This window comes from Rutidosis leptorrhynchoides, chromosome 1 (genome assembly GCF_046630445.1).
Source record: "Rutidosis leptorrhynchoides isolate AG116_Rl617_1_P2 chromosome 1, CSIRO_AGI_Rlap_v1, whole genome shotgun sequence".
NCBI lineage: Eukaryota > Viridiplantae > Streptophyta > Magnoliopsida > Asterales > Asteraceae > Rutidosis > Rutidosis leptorrhynchoides.
Window position 1 is genome coordinate 104,822,706 of NC_092333.1, and position 10,498 is coordinate 104,833,203.

Genomic DNA, 10,498 nt, shown 5'->3' on the forward strand with positions numbered 1-10,498 from the left:
ATCCAAATGTCTGCACTAAATCTTGTAACCAAAAGAAACATCTGAATCGGTTGCCCTCAAATCACAAGCATGTAATTTTGGCACACTCTATCTTGCAATTAGCCATTGAAATGGTCTCTATACTTTTTAAAGTCATATAATTCAAGTTTATTTAAAGATATGAGATATCATTGGATCAATTCTGCTAAACTATTAGTACAAAATTAGTATATGAATAGGCGACAGTTGGTCTCAATTATCAACAAAAACTGGATATAGGATGCAGTTTAAACCCTTTACTGTACATGAATATAGGTTATCTTCATATTTCAAATGCAAATATACAAGAACTGCAGCAGAACTTCAAAACATCGTTTTAAGATTTAGAATTGGGTGAAATGGATGAATTAGAAGATTGATTTAATTGATTATATGTATGTATATGTATATTTTGTAAACCATTTCCATCTGTTGGAGCCATGTGACGAGAACCATGAAAACTTACACCCGTATTTCGACCTGAAAAATACAATACAGAGATTATGGCTTCTTTATCGAGCTTACAATTTTATGACAAAAAATGCCCTAAAGTACTAAAATAACCAAGTTTTGGTGTTTCATACACTATAACTCAAATCTTTTCAATAATATGCATGTGCAACGCATACCGAGTGGGCCATAAGATAGACTAAAACAGAACAATTGACTAAGAGTCAAAATGAGAAGATACATTGTTAAAGATATTGGCGTGACTCTGGATACATATCCATGTAGGGCATGAACCATTCAGGTGGTTAAGGATTTATGGGCATTCACGTGCAATGTTAAGCCAAATTTCGAATGCCCTACAAATTCAAGGAACCTGTTTTCGTGTAGGGTTTAAAACATTAAGGTGGTTAACTATTTCTTGGCATTTCAGTGTCACATGCTATGTTATGCCAAATTTTTAATGCCATATAATATAATTATATATTATATATATATATATATATATATATATATATATATATATATATATATATATATATATATATATATATATATATATATATATACATAATAATACAACTATTTCCATGTAGGTCAGCCCTTAATATGTTCCCCATTCTTCATAGTTTACATGAAAAACATTATGCAGGCTTAATTGTTGGTCTAGTGTCACACATAATTTACAATATATTTAACATACGTTTAAAAGCAGTTCTTCTTTTAAGCATAATGGATGATTAACATGTGTCGTTAGGCGAACAATTAGTCCAATTTATTAGGCCTAATTTTTATTTCTCTTCATACAAATTTTATTGGTATTGAAGCTAAACATTTGTTAGTATTTGCAACTAAAATTAACATGGACTCACAAAAGTAAACAATATAAAAACAAAATTGAATCGTGGATGAATAGTATGGAGTAACTGATTACCTTGAAGAAGTATCACTACGAAGAAGATGATGGTAAAAACCATGGCAAAAAAGTTGCCATGTGACGATGATGATGATGATGATGTGGATCCCTTTAAAGCTTTCTTTTGCTTAAGTGCCTTCATACGCTCAATTCTCGCCCTTTTAATCATGGCAAGTTGAGTAAGTTCTTTAATAAGCTTTTGATCATAAGCACTCAATGAAAAACCCCCGTGAGGTCGAGGAGGGCGAGGTGGTTTTTTCGCACTCGAACTATTTTTAGATTTCACTTTATTTTCTAAAGAACCCTCATTGACATTTAAGGAATCCAATTTCACTGAACTATTTTCTACAATTGTCGGTCCGTCACATGACTCCGAAAACATCGGTTTTGCAAGTTTTTTAACCGAATCTGGACCCGGGCACCCATCTTCATTGCTATGAACTACACCATTACCACTCTCAAGATCAAAACTGACACCTTCTTCTTTAGAAGCCAAATGATCCATTCAAACTTGAAATCTAATATAATGTTTCCACTTTCTTTTCACTACAACTTCATAAAATCCTTGATTCCACCAAAGACTCAAATTCAAAACGCGAAATCTATAATTTTGGAGCTCGAAATGAGAACGAAATCCTGAATGCAAAATAGAGAAAAGCAATCAAGATATCTTCTTCATACGAATCTTGATACTTTTATAGATACAACTAAAGAGATCCTTCATTTAAACTCAACTGAAAACAGTTGGCTTTAAATGTCAATCAACAGTTACCAGAGAAAAAGGAACAAATCCTGAGTTGACATTATTACTTCATACACAAACAAAGAATTTAATACTCGAAAAGTAACCACAAAGCAAGGAACTATATTTTCACAAAGCAGTCAGCAGGGGTGTAATTTGGGTAAGCTTATTTTCCTGCCTTACCACAATATAATACGGAGTAATTAATAACCAAACTAAAAAATTTAACCTAATATGAACTTTAAAAGAGCAAAAAAATATTTATTGTGTATGTTTGTTTAAACCCTAAACGTAAGCAAGCAAGGAACAGGTAAACACAAGTAAAGTACATAATTAGAAACCAAATTAATGTAAACATGTGTGGACTGGTTTATTAAATATATCAAATAAAAAAAGTAAAACACGGAGAAGAATTGAGTGTGATATAATTTAAATTACAATGAAATGCAACGCGTAAAGCAATCAAACTCAATTAATTGAAAATGAATGTACATATTACGTTTCTGAATAAAATGAACAGCGATGAAATTGAAAATTACCTTATGCGAATTGAAATTGAAGAATATTAGAAAACCTAATATGCTAGTGATTGTGATTGTGATTGTCTTCAACATTTGAAGAAATATATTGAGAATTTTGGGATTTATGACACGAGGGCTTATACGGATGGATGCGTGGACAACCGGGAAGGTGCTCTCAATTTTCTATTCTTTTTTCAATTAGGCATGTGTTCAAATTCAAAGTTTGTAAAACACATGCTAGATACGGGATCCTTTTTTGGCATCTAAATACGGAGTAATTTATTTGTTTTTTAATCATTTGACAAAGATAAATTAAAAATAAAAAGTAAATGAATTCGAGTAATCCCACTATCGACGACGAATTGACTTACCCATAGGTAAATTTCGGACATCGGAAACTCAAGCTTTTTCGGTGTCAGGAGATCCCTAATTAGGTTCAACAGAACAATTTGAACGTTTACGATGCAAATGATCAAACCCGAGACATCCGACCAGGGGCGGAGCCAGGATTCTAAAATAGGAGAGACTTACGCGATAAGTTGATGATTACAATAAAATTTTCTCTAAACTTCATAAAGTATTACGAGTATCATTGGAAAAAAAAAATAACAATCATAATCATTTTTAACATATAATAAACATATGAGGACTTTTTTGTGCCGTTGGTCCTTCCATTATACACAAAAAAACTAACAGTGTTCCTCCGGTTTTTTTTCCTTTCATTATCCTATTTAAACAATTAAACATACCGAGTCCCTCAGACCATCGCATGTGAGGTAAAATCGCCTTTTTATCATTTTTCTTCATCTGAATATGCACTGCAGCCTTTTTGCTCATCGTGTTCTTTCCCAAACTTACAAACTCTAATTGAAAAAAGAAAAAAACTGAAACCAACAACCCAATTATCTTATTCCTATTAAAAGAACTTCATCCGTTGATGATGAAGATAATCAAGAACACTCACGCCAAGATTTAATATATCATAAACCCAACATTTCTTGTTGCTTAAATAAATCAAGAACACTCACACCGAAAACACTAGTCGTTTTGCCCTACGGATTATTTCAACAATGATTGGAGTGAATTAATCACAGATTCATATTTTTGGATACTTGTCTCTGCTTCGTGATTCATAAAATCGGAATGAGAAACATCATAGAGCTCTAGATCAGAAGGTCAACAATTTGACGTATTTAGTCAACATTTAAATTGAACTAAATTAGTGAGTTTCAGGTTCAAGTGTTTGATTGGCGAGTAATCTATGAATGATTTCAAGCGTTTTCGTGATGGAATCATCTTCAAATTCAACTGAATCATGATGTTCAACTTTGAAGTTCATAAGAAAATACGTCATTGTTGATGAACCAAAATCAGAATTCGATGAAGTTTTGATGATGAATTCATTGTGAAACACGTTAATCGTTACATTTGAAATGTTTTTCAATTAATTTGCAGATCTAATTCATTCGATTGAAGGATCCTTTAATTTGTGTTAATGGCGGTTTTTGAAGAATATATGAAGAAGAAGTTGCTGCTCTTCATACTTGATTTTGCAATTTTAATATGTTTTGTATCAACAATCTTCACAAAAGATGTCCATCAGAGCTTCAGGAACATATTGCTATTGATTGAAGGTGTTGATTCAATCCGAGATTTCATTCATAAGTATTGGGGTATTAATTTTTTAAAAAATTGGGGTTTTAATTTTGGGGAAGAACTATTGAGCAAATGCATGTTTCAAATTTATATGAAGAAGGGTAAAAAGTCTATTTACCCTCACATACAATGCACATGACAAGAGTTAACTGATTATATTAATGGAAATTTGACGGAGGGACTCGGTATGTTTAAATGATATAATGGAAGGATGTTATTAGCAAAAAAATGGAGGAACGGTGTTAGCCTTTTGGTGTATAATGGAGGGACCAACGACATCTTACGGCCATTGCACTTGATAGGAATCATTCGAATCATTGTCCAATTGTTTTGAGAGACGAGGTACGTAATTTCGGGCCGAAGCATTCTAAATTTCGATGCTTGGTTAGACGAAGAGGATTTTGAACAAGTTGTCAAAGATGACTGGCTTGAATGTGACCCTAATATCCCGAAAAGAGATTATGTTTTTCGAAATAAAATAAAAAAGGTTAAAGAGGCATTGAAAGTGCAACAACCTCACTTTGGGCCTAGTAGGTAATGACTATTTACCCTTCTGTGTTATTAAAGTGATTTTAATAATTATGTGTTTTATAATTATTGTGTATGGGATAATGTGCGTTTTGTAACAAGGGTCACAGAACATATTTCTTTTTTTGAGTTGTACTTAGAATCAATAAGTTATTAAAGATTTTGGGTTTCAGATAACTGGTAAATACTCTTGTGTTAGACGGAAGAGCTTACCTAGTGTGAAGAAACCTAAAATTAAATATATACTCTGTACGTTTCATTCTTACCACTTTTAGAAACTAACATAAACCCTAAACACTCATTTGCTCTCTAAATCTTCAAATTAAAAAGTGTAAACCAAAGATTGTGAATTCGTGAATCAGATTGTAGTGGTTTCAAGCATCAAAACAAGGTAAAAATCTCAGATTTTGGTGAATTCAAATGGGTTTTATGTGGGTTTTGAAAAAGTTAACTTTTATGCTTGATTCTTGCTTTGAATGTGTTTGTTATGCTTGTTTGAGGTTAGAAATAGATTATATATGTGTTATATAGTGTTCTTGGGTCATTGGATTGATCAAAACTTGCAGAAATCGAGTTTTGTGGTCAAAAAACGCGAAAACAGCGTGCTGGTGGTGTTCTTCAGCACCCACACGAGTGTCAGCTCAACCATGTGGTTGAGCACACTTTTGAGGGCTCAACCACGCGATTGAGGGCTCAACCGTACGAGTGAGACCTCACCCGCACGAGTGAGCAGTGGCCAGTTTTTTGTAAAATTGAAAAGGTTGTAACTTTCAAACCGTAACTCCGTTTTCGACGAATAAACTATCGTTGGAATCGTCTTGAGATGCAGTTTCTAATGATAAGGTTTTAAAACACTAAATCAAACTTTAGGTTGGGTGTAAAAAGCTCAAGACGCATTTGTGCTGTTGTACTTGCTCAACCGTGCGTCTGAGACACTTACTCGTGCGAGTGAAGTGTCCATTCGCATGATGAGACACTTAACCGTGTGAGTAGGTTTTATAATCACTATTATTAAGTGATAGGTTAGCCGTGCGAGTGAGGATACTCACCCGTGCGAGTGAGCATAGTCAGTCGCACGAGTGAGACATCATCCGTGCGAGTGACAGTGTTTGTATGTTTGGGTCAAGTGCAATTCTGACCCATTTACTATATTGCTGTGATATTAATGCTAATGAGTAATTTGATTGAAAAGTGTATTAAATAGAGAACTGATATTCTCAGGTGATAAGCGGAACGGTGAAGGCTCAGTGATATAAGACAACTGAGTACTTGTGCTTCCAGGTGAGTGATACTATCTTTATGGATGTGATTATACAGTGACAAGTATAGTGATCTGTGCCATGCTTATGACTAGACTATGTAGGAGTCTTTGACCAGTGATGTGACTACATGTGATTATGTGCGCACCCAGTGCCAACGTCGATGGGTGTAATTCTGACGTAAGAGGTCGATTGTGTTTACCTTATTTGGGGTAATTGTAACATCCCGTTTTCTTCATACATGTCTTAAGATACGTATTTAATCGTTAGAACATTTAAATTCCGTTTGTATATGTGATTAAACGATTTAGAGTTTTAGTTTTATGTACACGATATATATATATATATACACACACACACACACACATGAGAATGTATACATGTATAAGTATATGCATGGGCTAGGAGTGTATTAAGTCATGTGAGACTTTGTGGTGACGTCTAGGTGTATATACGAAGCAAGAATGGGGTGTACGAGTCGCGTAAACAATAGTAGGAACAAGTTGTCGAAAATTGGTCAGCTGGCGGCCATTGTCGCGCCGAGGAGGGGGAAAGTCGCGCCGCGACGTTGTACTCAAATCAGGATCAGGTTCCATTTTAAACAGCTCGAAAACTAAGTTGTACGCCGCGCCGCGAGGGCCTACGGCCGCGCCGCGACAACACTGCCGAACTGATCCGTTTTTTAGTTTTTAAAAAGGGTGGTTCAAGGGTATTTTCGTCTTTTCGCTTGTGGATCAGATTGTGGCTCGAATCCCAGCCACTTATCTCTTTTTCCTCATTTCTTTTCTCTTTTCTTTCTCTATTTTCTCTCAAAACTTAAAACCCACTTAGATTCAAAGTGAGATTTGAAGGTGAAGAATTGTGATTCGATCTTTGGAGCAAGAAGTAAATTTGTTCTCCTCGTTCTTAGCTACGAATTGATAGTATTGGTAAGTCTTAACTCCGTGTTTTGAGTTTTAGTTGATTTATGGCTAGGGTTTGTTCATTTGAGACTTGTAAGACCATTTGGGGGTTAAATTGGTGAATTTGGGTTAAATTGATGTAAGGAAACCCTAATGGTTATAATCTAGGGTTTGGTCATATAAATGGAGGTTTGTAAGTGTTAATTGTGTTGTTAGTCACTAATACACTTGTGTAATGATGAAAGATTGTTAATGGTTTCAAGTTTAACCAAATTTGTAAGTCTAAGTGTTAAAATGGGTCAAATGGGTAATGGTTGACCTAATTGGGTGAAATGGGTATGAAATGCCCTAAGTTTGTGTTAGTTGGTGTTAGTAGACTTTAATCACTAGCTTTTAGTGATTAATGATGAGTCTTGGCCTTTAATGGGCGGTTGTGGTGTAAACGAGTCATTTAATGCAAACGGGTCATTAAATGCTCAAGTGTTAAATGTTGGTGACTAGTCCAACTAGTTTTTGTAATGAATGTGTACTTAATGAATTAGGTACTTACTTTGAAGCTTACGAAAGTGTTTAATCACCACCGGAGTGATAAGGTGAGTGGAATAATTATGCGTGTACGTATATAATATATTTATTTATGTAGCGTGACATGTGAGTTAGTCGCGGTGTTTAAGACACCACATCGTCATGGGAGTGGGTTAGTCGCGGTGTTTAAGACACCACTCATGGGTTTGATTGACATGTGGGTTAGTCGCGGTGTTTAAGACACCACATTGTCATGGGGGTGAGTTAGTCGCGGTGTTAAGACATCACCCGGGGGATTAGTTATTACGCGGTGTTAAGTACGCTAATGGATGTTATGAACTCCGACAGTCTTTCGCGAGTACCGTTCCCTCGTACGATTGGTTAACCATGGTTGTGTGAATTTTCGTATTAGCATATTAAATTGTGAACTATATGCTATTGGTCCTGCTAGCTTATTGTGAATTGCGGATAGTAGTTTATGCATGATGTTTGCATGGTTGTTGAATTGCTAGCTTGTATGCGGTATTGTGTAAGTGATTGCAAGTAAGTAGGTTATATATGTATATGTATAATTATTGCATTCACTAAGCGCTAGCTTACCCCTCTCGTTGTTTACTTTTTAAATGCAGGTGCGGAGAAAGGGAAGGGGGTTGTTGGTCACTAGTTTCCCCTTGTTGGATGCTTGTTGAAGCTTTTGGAAGTCGACCTAGTGTTTTGGGTAGTTTAGCCCCAAACCATGCCCCGGTGTTGTTTGGATTAAAACTATCATGTTAACGGGTCGAACTTACATTACATTTGATTAAGGGCCTTCGTGCCTCTTTGTAAACATTAAACTTGTTATACTGTTTAAATGGGTTGTATGGAACGTTTTACGTTATGTAACCGTTTAAGCGGGCGTTAATGATTATTTATTAAAAAAAAAAATTTATCCGGTTGAATGCGGGTTGGGATGTTTCAAGTGGTATTAGAGCATGGTCTAAGGGATTTAGGTGACTTGAGATAGGTGCCTAGACTTATACCTTATTGTGTATGCGTTGTATGCGGAACTTGTAGGAGACGGGTCGGACCGGGTTTTGGTTAGTGCATAAGCTTATGAGAACTAACCTTGCGCTACTTGTTTTGTGTGATATTTGCAATCATCAAGCGAGATAGACGTTGTACTAGTAAGTTAATGCGATGTGCTCGCGTAATAATGACTAGCTACCATTGTTACGAGTGCAAATCGTGTCAAACGAACGATGTACGACGATTGTTGAGCAAGATGGGCGGTGAGGTGTATATGTGTGTGTATATATATATATATATATATATATATATATATATATATATATATATATATATATATATATATATATATATATATATGTGTCATGACTTTTCGTTTCGTTGTTTAACCTCTTCCGTTTTATAGAATGAAGATGAGAAACGGACATGATACCGATGGTGGAGGTACGAGCGAGGACTCCGAGTTCACGGCTAAGGTTGAGGCCATTCTGAAAAGGCATCACACGACCTTTCTTGAGGACGTTAGAAAGATGTTCTTAGATTCGATTGACGAGCAAGTAGTTGGTCTTGTTAAGGAACAAATTAAGGCCGTTCTTCACGAAGATAATGTTGGAAGGCGAGACTTTTTCTACAAGAATTTCAAAGATGCTCAACCTCCCACTTTTGAGGGTGAACGGGACCCACTTAAGAGTGCCCGTTGGATCTCCGATATGGAGGGGGCTTTTCTTACTTGTGAATGCCCTCTCGATAAGAAGACGAGGTATGGTTGTAGCATGCTAAGAGGTGATGCCAAGTTGTGGTGGGACGCGAAAATCTAACTTTATGGTGAAGAACAATGTATGGATTTCACTTGGGACGAATTCAAGGCTGAATTTTTCAACGAGTACCGAACTTCAGCCGATCTTACTAGACTTAAGGACGAGTTGCGTGCCTTGAGGCAAGGGTCGATGGATTTGAACACTCTCAAATCCGTTTTCTTGTCAAAGACCCAATTTTACCCAGAGTATGTCGGGAATGATAAAATGTTGAAGGAAGACTTCTATCGAATCTTGAACGACAACTATCAAGAGAAGATTAGTGTAAACGTGGTGAAAAGTTTTGCGGATTTGTTTGATATAGCCAAAGGTTTTGAGTCGCTCGTCTTGAGAAAGAGTGGCTTTACTTTTGGCAAAAGGAAGTTTGAAGCTACTAGTGACTCGAACAAGAAGAGTAAAGGTGCAACCGAGAGTGTTGGTAGTGTGAAGAAAGGTGCTTCCGGAGTTTTTCCTTATTCTTGTCACAATTGTGGGCGAAAGGGGCATATGGCCCGTGATTGCACCAAACCATCTTCTACAATCAAACTCACTTATTTTAATTGTGGTAAAGAAGGGCACCGAAGGACGGAGTGTCCCGAGTTGCGGGATGATCATGTTAAGAAGTTGGAGAAAGCGGCGGGTACGGCTCGGGGACGAAATTATTTGATGACCAATGATGAGGCCAAGCAATCCAATGAAGTTGTCTCATGTACTTTCATGGTTAACTCTAATCCGGCAAGGATATTATTTGATACCGGTGCTAATTTGTCTTTTGTGTCGCCTCAATTTGTGTCTAAGCTTAACAAACCGCTAGCTAAGTTAAGTCATCCGGTAGAAGTCAAAATAGTGGATGGCAAGACGGTGCTAGGGGTTGATGTGTGTAAGGATTGTAATGTTATGTTTGGTACCGAAACGTTTAAAATTGATCTCATTCCGATGACTTTGGGTGAGTTTAATATTGTTGTGGGTATGGATTGGCTCGATCGATATAGAGCCGATATTGCATGCCACGAGAAGTTCATTCGTGTAAAGACCCCAAGTGGAGAGTTGATTATTCATGGCGATAAGCGAAGAAGACTCGTACCATTATGCACGTATGCAAGGGCGCGACGTTTTCTTAAGAGTGGTGGTATGGTTTTTCTCGCCCATGTAGTTGATACTCGTGATGAGCCACCATCCATTCGT

The 10,498-nt window shown here is 36.4% G+C and overlaps 1 protein-coding gene across 1 annotated transcript; it reads right to left on the reverse strand.

Annotated features, from left to right (window-relative positions):
* Positions 1 to 223: 223 nt before the first annotated feature.
* Positions 224 to 2,714, reverse strand: LOC139863807 (uncharacterized). The gene is made up of 3 exons (XM_071852410.1): positions 2,663 to 2,714; positions 1,400 to 2,017; positions 224 to 498 (listed from the first exon to the last, which is right to left on the reverse strand). Exons 2-3 carry the CDS (start codon positions 1,884 to 1,886, stop codon positions 356 to 358), a joined length of 630 nt encoding a protein of 209 aa, XP_071708511.1. The 5' UTR covers positions 1,887 to 2,017; positions 2,663 to 2,714; the 3' UTR covers positions 224 to 355.
* Between the last annotated feature and the right edge of the window lie 7,784 nt (positions 2,715 to 10,498).